At 30.4% G+C, this 13,305-nt stretch overlaps 1 protein-coding gene across 2 annotated transcripts in view; it reads right to left on the bottom strand.

Annotated features, from left to right (window-relative positions):
• Positions 1–3,018: 3,018 nt before the first annotated feature.
• ACP1 (acid phosphatase 1) overlaps positions 3,019–13,305 on the bottom strand; it is a 34,532-nt gene continuing 24,245 nt past the window's right edge. For both annotated transcript variants that reach the window (XM_074287999.1, XM_074288000.1), the window contains exons 4-6: positions 7,708–7,769; positions 3,790–3,895; positions 3,019–3,631 (exon numbers count right to left, since the gene is read on the bottom strand). In XM_074287999.1, the coding sequence (XP_074144100.1) occupies positions 3,554–3,631; positions 3,790–3,895; positions 7,708–7,769 (246 nt within the window). In that variant the 3' untranslated portion in view covers positions 3,019–3,553. The remainder of the gene's footprint in view (positions 3,632–3,789; positions 3,896–7,707; positions 7,770–13,305) is intronic.

Genomic DNA, 13,305 nt, shown 5'->3' with positions numbered 1-13,305 from the left:
TGAAACAATTTTTTCTATAATCATATGAAAAACTGCTCTTAATCACTACTTATTAGAGAAATGCAAATTAAAACAATTCTGAGGGGTACCACCTTGCACTTCTCAGATTGGCTAAGGTGACACAAAAAGATAATGATAAATGTTGGAGGGGATGTGGGAAAACTGAGATTTTAATGCACTGTTGGTGGAGCTGTAAAATGATCTAACCATCCTAAAGAACAATCTGGAACTATGTCCAAAGGGTTAAAAACTGCATACTCTTTGTCCCAGCAGTATCGGGTCTGCATCCCAAGGAAATTATAAGAGAAGAAAGGACCCCCATATGCAAAAATGTTTGTAAAAGCACTTTTTATGGTGGCAAAGAATTGGAAAATTAAGTAGTTGCCCATCAATTGGGGAATAGCTAAATAAGCTATGGTATATGAAAGTAATGGAATACTATTGTTCTATAAAAAATGATGACCAAGCCAATTTTAGAAAAGCCTGGAAAGATTTACACAAAGTGATGCTAAATGAAACAACAAAATTAGGAATACATTTTACACAGTAACAAGAAGAATGTGCTGTAATCAACTATGAAAAACTTGATTTTCCTCAGTGGTTCAGTGATCCAAGGCAATCCCAATAAACTCTGGATAGAAAATGCCATCTACATCCAGAGAGAGAACTATGGAGACTGAACTTAAATCAACACATACAATGCTTAGTTTTTTGGGTTTTTTTTCCTTTTTCTTGTTTTTTTTTCTCTCTCTCTCTTGATTTTTCCCTTTTCTTCTGATGTTTCCCTCCCAACATGATTCATAAAGAAATTTGTATTTAAAAAATTAATGTTCATGTATAACCAGAAAAAAAATTTAAAAATATAAATGAGTCATTTCTCAACTGAAAAATGATTAATGTACTGTTGGTAGAGATATGAACTGAGCCAAGCATTCTGGGAAGCAATTTGAAACTGCCTCAAGGACTCTAAAACTATGCACATCCTTTGACTAATCAGTACCTTTCCCAGGTCTGTATTCCAAAGAAATCAAAGAAAAAGGAAAAGGACCTATATATACAAAAATATTTTTAGCACCCCTTTTTGCAAGGGCAAAGAATTGGAAATTGAGGAGATGGCCCACCAAATGTGGACTTGATGAACAAATTATAATATAAAATAATATGATTGTAAGGGAGGAATACTGTTGTGCTATAAGAAATAAGAAACAGGATGCTTTCCAAAAAAACCTTGGAAGACTTAAAATGAATTGGAACAAAATGAAGTGAGCAAAACAAGAGAGGACTGTATATGGTAATAGCAATATTGATGATACTCAACTGTAAATGATTTCACTATTCTGATCAATACAACTAAGACAATTCTTTAAGGACTTAATTAAAAATGCTATTCACTCCCCCAAAAACAAACTGATAAATTGTGAGTTAAGATTAACTTTCTTTTGCTTGCCTTTTTTTAAACATGAATCAAAAACTCAAAAAAAAAAATTTTTTTCAAATCAATCTAAAAATGAATAATAAAAAGAAAATGAGAAGGGAATTTATCAATTATGATTTTTTTCTTCTTTATCTTTAAAAAAACATAACTAATATTGGAAAACTCAGAGAGAATGAGAGATACTTGGGCAAACTTGGTGATGTAAGACTTCAATAAAAATCTGCTTAATGGTTTTCACAAATGATTGTATATAGCATATTTTCAGTCAAGATCTCTTTAAATTTCCCCATGCATATAAAAATCAAATAAGGAGAAAATGATCAGTCATCCTCTATTAATATTTAATATAGGGAGACAGAGTCAACAGTGATGCTCTTTCACTATTAAGGAGATCTCATAGGAAGTCTGTATGAAAAAGAAAATTTCTTAACAATAATGAGGTTCTCTACCTGACTGTAAATGACATTAGGTAATTATATGGATTCCTAGGACTCCTCAATGTTATCTACAAGTGCATATATTGCTAGGGTAATATATGCAGTTAGACACCAGACTAAATTATTATAATGTCTCATTTCAGTAAATCAGGGAACACAATAATTTTAAGATAAAGACTACAGATTATTCAAACAGTAAAGAAATATAGTAGCTATGAGTAGGGTTATAGAGATAAGAAGGTCAGATCTAAAGAAAGAGAAAGAAGCTTAGCAACAGGAATCAATGAGGAAGCCTACATAGCTCTCCTAATCTCTTTCATACCCAAGTGAGAATTACTGCCACACATGGACAAGACATTAGCAGCACTTGCTGGTTTTATTAACTCTGCTCTCTTGTTTAATCCTTTTTTTCTTCCCATTAGCCAGTTTCATAAAATTACTTTCTGTCATGTCAAATGAAAACCATTTTAACCTCGTCCTATAAAAGTGAGAGACTTTCAGAGACCTCTTCAACTATATGAAAGTAATTTGTTTATAATTTTTATTCCCTAATTTTAGAGGTCACTACATATACATTACAATTCATATCAACAAAATTTTCTTAAAATCACTGTTACATTTTTTTCTATTCAGCAACATAAAAAGTTAGGGATAAGACCTGCATCTCAAGATCCTTTTGTAAATTTTTATTTATTTTTAAAACAACTAAATTTTGTGAAGCATCCAAATGAATTAAAAAGTACAATGTCTTCAATGTGATATTATACACATCGTACAAATTTACTGAACACTGATGAAAGAAAATCTACTAAGACACTCCAAATTTCTCTTAAGTACTATATTTTAACTACATTGTATTATTATAATTATTGCTCCTTTTGATCCCAATTATTCAGTTTATTTCATTATTCATGCCTGTGTATAGTTGAAGTTTCAGATAATGTTGAAAACAAAATAACTTATCTCAAATCGATAATATAAGCACCCACATAAAACATAGCAAAATGTTGCTCCTCATTTGCTAGAAACCAAAAATTTGAGGAAGACAATGGTAGTCAAAAGAAAAAATAAAATGACTTTTCTTTAAAATAAAGTTCTTATATACCCATGTTTATTTTAATAGACAGCCAAAATATTAAAAGATGGTAACGGTGAACAGAAAAATATTTATTCATCATTGAAGTATTTTGCCACCAAACAACTGCTGAAACACTAAAACACATTTTTCTTTAACTTTTCACAATGACATCAATTATTTTCTATTGTCTAGGATAAAAAGGTAAATGGTTTCATTATCTATTAAAGATTCCAATTTGACATAAATGAAGCTGTCTCAAAGTAAAAAGCTATTGAACAATGATTTGTTGAGGTTTCTTAGTTTTCATATGCAAATTATAGTTTGTTTCACTATGTAATTCATTTTAAAAATTTGAGGCACAGATTAGTTCTTCCTAAATTTGACAATTATAATTTATTTAATCAAATACTTTTCCTTCAAAAATAATTTTCATTACCTTTTAAAATTAGAACATATGTGAGATTTAAATAAATTGAAGAAAACAATGATAGTATCCAAATGCAATACATTATTATTTTTAATAATACATCAACTAATATACATACATCATTTTTAAGTCGATGTCAATCATTAATGTCCTTTAGCAATAAATGAGAGTGGGCCTTAATGAGATTTTTCCAAAAATGCTTTGCAGCACCTCAAACATTGCTCATACACAGTCTCAAAGTCTGAGTCATTTCCCTAAAAACATAAAAAGGAAAAAAAGAAAAAAAAAAGTATTGTTTAAAGTACAGATACTTGAAAGTTGTCATTCTATAGGAAAGAACAAAAAGGTATGTTTGCTTTCCTAAAGCCCAGAAAAAGAAAAAGTAAAGTTAGGAAGTATAAATGATACTTACATAATATGGATCTTCAATGATAAGTTGTTTCTGTGGATCATAGCTTCCAAGAAGTTCAATTTTAGCTTTGCAGTTTTTAACTTGATTAACTTTTCTATTCAAATCTCTGTAAAATTAAAACCTCAACTTAGTTTTTAAACCTATGGTTTCAAGTTAAACATGGATATCTGCTAGGATATAATCAATCTAGCATATCAAAATCTAGCAAATTGGTCTGGTTTTAAAGCCAAGTAAACATTTAAGAAAATTGTACAAATCTTTAAAGGAAATACTCAAATTACTGTGTAACTTGTAATAATTCTTTGCATTTTTACTGGCATTCTATCTAAAAAATAGATTTCATATAAAACATTAAAAAAGTTGTGATCCTTAATATCAGAAATTGACAATGATATTCAAGAAGACAGAAAGGCAAAAAGTATTTCTCCTTTATTTTATGTCAAGCATGATGGGACAATGAGAAAAAAAAAATTGCAAAGACTGAAACAACTTCAAACGATGTTAAGAGATCATCTGATTCATCTCTTGCTTCTGGAATGTGTAACTAAACCATCCAGATGGCTATCAATACTATTTTTAAAGAATATCTCAATATATTCTTTGCTACTTTTTATCATCTCATTTTTCTAATTGCCAATATCTAGTAGGACATCCTCAACCCAAAGTAGTATAACCATAGAAAGAGGATCATCATGTCACCCAATTAAATGTCACCAATAGTTTTTGTTTTGTTTTGTTTTGTTTTCAGTAGACGACAATTTGATATTCACATCTTTCTTATACTGTTTTCATCTCTTTGCTTTCTTTTGTTCGGCATCTAATATCCAATAAAATCTTGAACATCTTTAGTCTTCTTTTCTGTTACTTGGGTGCTAAAAACAATTATCTTTAGGTCTTTTTTCAATCATATTCTAGCCCAATTAAAGAAATTATAGTGACTATTCCCTGAACTTTTGCATCAACTATAAATTCTATAGCTTCTTTATTATATTTTCTTCCAAACTGTTCTTTAATACATCTTTCAATATTTATTTAAGGAAGTTAATTTAGGACTATTTCAGCATTCCTAGACTTCATCACTAATTCATTTACTCTATTTTAAAATTTTAAATAATGTAAATAAGAAAGAAATGTAGAAATCTTGAAGTTCATCAATTCTAATTTGTTCAGTTTCTTTTAGGAAAACAAATCAATCTCTGTATGAACTACATCACAACAGTTAAGTTTTTCTACACAAACAGTTGATGATAAAAACTTAGCTGATAAAAGGCATTACTATATTCAGGATAGCAAATAGCCCTTTAAAAAAAATAATAAATCACCCCTTGTAGTTAAAAAGTATTTTCACTGACTGAAAAGCTTTGAGGAACTACCAATGTGAAGTTTAAGGTCCATGGATAAAATCTTGTTTTAAAACCTACTAGCTCTGTGATTCTATCACTCTCTGGGGCCTTTGGTTTCTTCCTTTTTCAAATCAAAGGATTTGAGTACACGAGTTCTAGCTCTCTCTTACTTCATGATCCTTTTCACTTATCTTGCCCAATGTATTTTATGTGGTGATGTCTCTCTATTATTAATGTGCTCATCTTGTTTTAGTTATTTTCTTCTAGTATATAAAATGCTCTAGGAGGATAAGCAGGAATTAGATGGTTTGCAGGAAGACAAACTATTTTTTGAGGGAGGAATATTTAGCTTTTATTTTAATTATTTTCCTTTCCCGTATATAAAACATAATGAAGCCTTTCCCTTCTCAAATCGTAAAATACCTGACATTTAAGAATACTTCACTTTCCTGAAGATAAACTTAATAATCTCAAATATATTTTTGAAGATATTGATATGTACTCTACATATAAGAACAAAAGACCAAAAAAACATATTATTTTAAAGCAACTACAAAAAAAGAAAAAAACAAAATAACTTCTACCCAAGTAGTGATAAACTAGAGGCTAGGTAAAGAATAGTCTCAGTTTACAATATGACTTTAAAGGAACAAAATAAAATTAAAAATGAGAAAACATAATAGGTAACATTTTTGGTTCGCCCTATTGCTTTTATGTATGTCATAGGAATGATTTCACACAACAAACATCCCCCTACAATAAATACTTCAAATCATTCAAGTGTACTTTTTCTTGTCAAATGCATATAGTTATGGAGTTAAGTCTGAATACAAAGGAAATAATTACATAAGGATAATAAGAACTAACACTCTAAATAAGTACTTTACAAATATTACTTGCATTTGATTGTCACAACAACCCTGGAAGCCAGGTGCTACTAGTAGTCTCATTTTATAGATGAAGAAACTGAGGAAGCAAACAGAGGTCAACTGACTTGCCCATAGTCACACAGTTAATAAATATATGAAGACAGATTTAAACTCAAATGCCCTTTGACTAGAAGTCAAGCACTCTATTTCCCTGTACTACTTGGCTCTGTCACTGACATTAAACTACTTTTTAAAAAATGTTACATGCTTAATATGAAATTGGGTTTGTTATTAGAAATATTTATTGTTTTATTTAGTAAATATTAAAATTATCATCGAATACTCTATGAATTATACATATTTATCTTGAAAGCTGAATAAGTGCAGCTGGATACAGCAGCAGTCCTAAAGTCAGGAGGACCCAAGTTCAAATCTGATTGCAGACACTTAACACTTTCTAGCTTGATCCTAGCCAAGTCATTTAACCTCAATTGCCTCAGCAAAAAAAAAAAAAAAAAAAAAAAAAAGCTGAATAAAAATTTAAAAATTCATATTAATTAGCCAAGAATAAAGTTAATATTTCAAAATAATAACAACAGTACTTAAAAGTATATACACAAATCATCTCAATGTAATATAATATACTTTTGCACTTTTCTGCAATTTCATTGCAGTTGGAAGTCCCAACTGATCGATACATGGCAATCTATCACATAGTAAACTTTGAGAGATGCTAAAACTGGGAAATTCAATTTGCAATAAATTTGATGATAAGCCTTTCCAAACTTATCTATGCTTAGAATGAGACAAGTTCATTCTTAAAGCCTTTCTAGCTTAATAGGATCTTAGCAGGCTTTGATGATGGACTTCCTCTACAAACTCTACAAACTTTAGACAATAGATAGGTCTTACTATTCAATTTAGAACAACTATAATTTAACATTAATAAGGAAAAAAATCAGAGAAAACAGTTTAAACATTATTTAACCAAACATAGAATACAACTTAAGAAAAATGAAATATTATGATCTCTACTGTAAATATTGACTTGTGTTGCCATGATGTTTAACTACATACAATGTTCATAAATGTTATTAAAAACCCAGTATATTTTAAGACAGATTTCAACAGTTCTGTTCCCTCTATATCTTAAAAATCTTAATAATAAAAGAGCAGAATTTTTTTTTTAAAGAAAATATTGCCTGATAACATAATCAGTATAATGGTAAGGATTTCAAGAATGTCTAATGATTCATTATTTAATATGAAGTTAATGCAGTTGTCAAATCTCCTTTTATCAACTAAGACAAAATTAAATCATGCTACAAAATAGGGAAAAGGATGAGAAGGGAAACTGCAATGCCCATGACTCATTTTAACAACATCATACAACTCCAATACAGAAAGCATAAACCTTATTATATAAAGCAGTGAAATACAACCTGCCTTTCTTCAAATTAAATCAGACTAATTGAACTTTTCCTTATCTTAAAGCATGCATCTTCTTATAAATACGCTTATCTGCCAATTTTTAATTACTCTGGGTTTGTTAGGATTTGAAAATCATACTCTGTACATTATGACCCCATCTTACCGGAAAACAAAGATTAAAAGTCATTGCTGGCAGTGTATCATCTGACCTATTTACTGGTGTTAAACATAAGTGGAAATACTTTTAAAACGTCTTTGTTAGAAAATGTGATTACCTCAGATTGCTTTCATCCATACATAATATATAATCAAAAGTCAGGAAATCTTCTTTGGTAATCTAGAGTTAAGCAAAAAGTAAAAAATACAAGGTTTAGCAATTAATTCTATCTAGTGGACTTGTTCCTCAGTATGCATACTATCATCTACATGAATTACTCATTAACAGAGTAATGAATAAATAACTCTAAGAAATCAGAGTACAATAAATGAAAGAGCTTAAATAATACGAGAATTGTGACAATTTTCTTGAGCACTGTAAAGTTGCCCATGTGTCATGGAGGTCCTAAGTGTTTTAGCAAGCACTAAAATAGCACATAAAACATATAAAGGCATACAATCTATTTTTTTCCATTTTATCTTCTTAGTAATTAATTTAATTCAGCCGGAACAGAGGTTCCAGGAACTCAAAGACAAAAATAGTTCTTTTCCTGAAGGAGAATATATTCCCCTGGAGTGGAAAAGTTAAACCACAGATAAATAAATGTAAATATATATGCATTCATACTGCTATGTAGTTGGTATAAGAAGTGCCTCTTGAGCTGTGTTTTGAAGACTAGTTAGTATGAAGTAGAGATCATGAAATAGATTCTATACATTGATGTGCAATGTATAGAATGTACCCTGTGCAAAGGTATCGAGAGAAAAATAGTGAATAATTCCACAAGTTGAATTGAACATCAAGTGCATGATGAGCAGTAATAAAAATTAAATCCATAGAATTAAGGGACAAGGAATAATACTGTAGCATATTATAAATTCTATGATAGTAGGGCTGTTTTACATTTGTCGTTGATTCACTACATATGAGATACAAATTTATATTTAATACCTTTGGATCCAAGGAGTTTAACAAATACCAAATTAAACTGTCAGACCTGTTTTAGGAATATCATCAACTGGTTTGTTGAAATTGAGAACAGAATGCTGATAGAACTGACTAGAAGTCAGGAATCCATTTATAAGTATAATAATAATAACTGATCTTATCTATTTAGCCCATTACAACTTTCAATATTTTCCTTAAAAATGATATAGAGTCAAATATGTTAAGTACTATAATTATTTACATAAGAGGAAACTGAGCCTGACATTAGTAAAGAAGACTTAGCCAGCCATACGGCCAGAAAAAGGTAGTTTAGACCTTCAAAGCAAGTGTTTTGAATTCAGTTTTCCTTTTACTACCTTATACTGCCTATTCAATATGTATAGAAAAATATAAAACTTTTCTCTTCATTTCCTATATTTCAATCTTCTAATTTGTTTCATAACAATTATATCCATTCAATTATTTACCAATGAATGCATATTCTAAAGTAATATGGGAGAATGTAGTACAGTGAATAGAATACTGTACATTAGACTTGGGGGTCACCAAAACTTTTGCTATAATCCAGCCTCAGAAACTTATTAGCCACTTATAATCTTTGGCAAGTTAACAAATCTTTGTTTGCCTTGAAATCTTCAACTGTAAAGTGGGTGTGATAATAGCACTTATCTCCCCAGGTTTATCATGATACTAAAATGATATTTATAAGGTCCTTAATTAGCCTTTTTGTAAGGCCTCATAAAAAAGTAGTGCTAGGGGGCAGCTAGGTGGTGCAGTGGATAGAGCACCAACCTTAAATTCAGGAGGACCTGAGTTCAAATCTAAAAAAAAAAAAAAAAAAAAAGTCTATGTAATTTCCAGACTTAAGATACTCTGGTCAATATAACAGTCAATTATGCTTCTAGAAGACAAGCAGCATAATTTTTACTTTAAGCAATAAGATGAAGAACTAAAGATACTTTAACAGGAAACACATTTTCAAACACAAGAAATGTATGAATCTGTTTTGTTTGATTACACTTATTTCTTACTGAAAAGTATCATGTAATATTAGATAAAAACTAGTCTGAGAGCTGAGAAAACCTGAGGTTCAAGTACTGCCTCTGACATATGCCAAGAAGTAGAGCCTAGGCAAGTCAATTTAAAATCTAAGTATTCTAGGCAATACTCTTAAGACTATAAGTTGTAGAGAAGGCACATTAGTACATTAGATTTCTCACCTAGAATTTTCTAGACCAATGAAGTCAGCCTATAACACTGTATGAAAGATATAAGTGCAAAGTAGATAATCTAGTGAATGAAAACCTATTAGACTATAAAGTGTTGATGATAGAATTTCAGTCATATTCCTCATTTGAACAAAGTAGTGAATATATTTTTGTAACTGCTAATTAAGATCAGAGGTTCATAACTTTATTAGATCATGGTTGCCTTTAGTAGTCTAGAACAAAGCTTCTTAAATTGTGGGTCATGAACCTATACAGGGTCACATGACTGAATGTACAAGTCATGAAAAATTTGGCAACAGAAAAAGGTTTCTGAATGCAACAACCAAAACTTAATTCAAAATCAAACACATAATTACAAAGAAGTGTTTCTGGCAGTGCTTGCCCATGTTGCATTGCATGACTTCATTTCAGCCATGGTCTAAACACACAGCATGCACTTTACATGGCCAGAAACACCTCAGCTAGATTTGAAACAAGATCATGTAATAATTTCTTGGGTGAAAAGGAGTCTTAAGTAGAAAAAGTTTAAGAAGTCCTGACCTAGAGAAATCTATGCACTCCTCAGAAAAATGTTTTTAAATACATAAGTAAAATAAAAAGGAAAAGCAATTATATTTAAATATAATTAAAATATTTTAAAATGAAAAAATTCATAATAAGTCCTATATTAACTTATTTCAACTATTTTTTTTAAATTTTAGCATCTTTATCATTATTACACTAAATATATCAACACTATCTTCATAAAGTAGTATTCTGGTGGCTCATTGTGTTATGTGGTCTGTCAAGCTACGTCATGCTTGAGAGTAGATTCATGGAACACATTGTACTGGTTTTCTAGGACTAAGTGAAATATAAAGAAGTTCAGAACTAGAAAAGCCTTTTGTCCCACATGCCTATTAAGCAAAAAGACATATATAATGGTCTTTATTCTGATGAACCTTCTTATTCTGTAATAATGGGGGGGGGGGAAGCACATGGTACAAAGGATCAAGTTTTTATATTATGTATAAAAATTAATGTTTATTGGTATACGTGGAATATTTAACATATATACCACTAGTGAAACTGATTTATATGAATCTTGGTATTCTCACTAAATACAAAAGCAGAAGACAGAAAGAAGGTGCAGCTAATGGGTTCTCCTTAGAGATGGAAATACAGAATGCAAAGACATTGCTTTTATTATGTGGCAACAAGATATATTATTTCATGGAACATCTGATCATTTCATATTAAAATACTATGGGAAGTATTTGCAAAAAAAAGACTATACTACCTATAATTCTGGCTTATGTAATATCTCTTAAAAGGATACTAAGGGAGAGAAATTCTAGAAAAAGAGATCAACGAGAACCTCTAAATTAAACACGTACATTTTGATATTCAATGCCTTGAATGCAAAGAATAGTAAGGACAACATTAAACATATGTTGTAAAATATGGTTCAGAAATAAAGAATGAAAAGCATCAAAACCTTACTGAATATGCAGAAACCTCAGACCTACAAAACATACCAAAAGATTATAAGGCAGCAGACATGGAGAGCATTGCCTAACAAGCAAAAAATAAGACTAATGAACAGAAAAGAATTTTTTTACTGATGTGAACCATATCTCAATCAGCTATCTTTGCAAAGCTAGGTCAACAATTTATTGGAGCAAAGATTAAATTAATAAAGCTTGAAAGAATAAAAATTAGAAAAAGAAAATGACACACAATAGAACTAATTCCAACTTGACCTAGTTAAAACCAGTTAAGATGAAAAATAATAACTGGATATTATAAAAGACATCAATATCAATTACAATAATTTTATACATTAGTTTAACTAGTATAAACAAACTGCATAAAAAGGAGACCAAAAAGAAAAAAACTGCCAAACTTAGCAAATATATGATTTGTTTACCAAGTAGAAAGATAAAACAGAAAAGTTCAATTCTGGTTTAAAAACAGAAACATATCTGAAAAAAGTCATGGGGAAAATATTATCTTTTAATATATCCGGAACAGTCAATAGCGAAGGGAAAAACCATTTTAAAGAAACCTTGGCAAGACACAGCTGGGCAATAATCACCTGAAATGAAATGAAAAATAAAACACACTGATAACTGTATCATATGAAAAGAGATTCTGAGACACCCCAGTATAACTAGAGCACTCATAAGAAGCTCATGGGAATATATGCAGAAAAGATGAACAAGATAAATAAGCATGGATTAGCTTGATGAATGATGACCTCTTTCATTTGAATAAATATTCATATGGTAGAAATCACAGAATCTTCTTACCATCTAAAATTATTGAAGCATTCTATATTTTGTTATAAAGACTTTCAAAAAAATTTAAGTGTCATTCAGCAAGTAATTTAAAAAAGAAGAAAATTTGTTGCCTCATATTCCTAAGACTGAAGCCACATTTCTAAAATACAGAGAATTGACTCAAATTTATAAGAGTTTAAGCCATTCTCCAATTGATAAATGATCAAAGGATACGAACAATTTTCAGATGAAGAAATTAAAACCATTTCTAGTCATATGAAAAGGTGCTCTAAATCACTATTGATCAAAGAAATCCAAGTTAAGACAACTTTGAGACATCACTACACACTTGTCAAATTAGTTAAAATGACATGACGAATGTTGGAGGGGATGTTGGAAAACTGGGACACTGATACATTATAGGTGGAACTGTGAATGGATCCAGCCATTCTGAAGAGCAATTTGGAACTATGCTCAAAAAATTATCTAATTGTATTAGGGCCTTTGATCCAGCAGTATTTCCACTAGGCTTATATCCCAAAGAGATATTAAAGGAGGGAAAGGGACCCACATGTGCACAAAGGTTTGTGGCAGCCCTTTTCATAGTAGCAAGAAATTAGAAACTGAGTGGATGCCCATCAATTAGAGAATGGCTGAATAAGTTATGGTATATGAATGCTATGGAATAATGTAGTCATTTAAGAAACGATCAGCAAGATGATTTTAGAGAACCATGGAGAGACTTATATGAACTGATGCCAAGTGAAATAAATGAGCAAAACCAAGAGATCATTATACATGGCAACAACAATATTATACGACAATCAATTCTGATGGATGTGACTCTTTCCTCCAATAAGATGATTGAGGCCAGTTTCAATGATCTCATGATGAAGAAAGTTATCTACACCCAAAAAGAGGTCTGCAGGAACTAAGATCATAACATAACATTCTCACTCTTTTTGTTGTTGTTCATTTGCATTTTGTTTTCTTATTTATTTTCTTTCCTTTTTGATCTGATCTTTCTTGTGCAGCAAGATAATTGTACAAATATGTTTACCTATATTGGATTTAAGCATATTTTAATATGTATAACATATATTGGATTACTTGCCATCTAGGGAAGGGGATAGAGGGAAGGAGGAGAAAATTTGGAACACAAGGCTATGCAAGGATCAATATTGAAAAATTGTCCATGCTTATGTTTTAAAAATAAAAAGCTTTAGGGGCAGCTAGGTGGCGCAGTGGATAGAGCACAAGCCTTGAATTCAGGAGGAC

Source organism: Sminthopsis crassicaudata, chromosome 2 (assembly GCF_048593235.1).
Source record: "Sminthopsis crassicaudata isolate SCR6 chromosome 2, ASM4859323v1, whole genome shotgun sequence".
In the NCBI taxonomy this organism is placed as follows: Eukaryota; Metazoa; Chordata; class Mammalia; order Dasyuromorphia; family Dasyuridae; genus Sminthopsis; species Sminthopsis crassicaudata.
The sequence above is the reverse complement of the archived record's forward strand: the minus strand, read 5'-3'. Positions and strand labels throughout refer to the sequence as shown.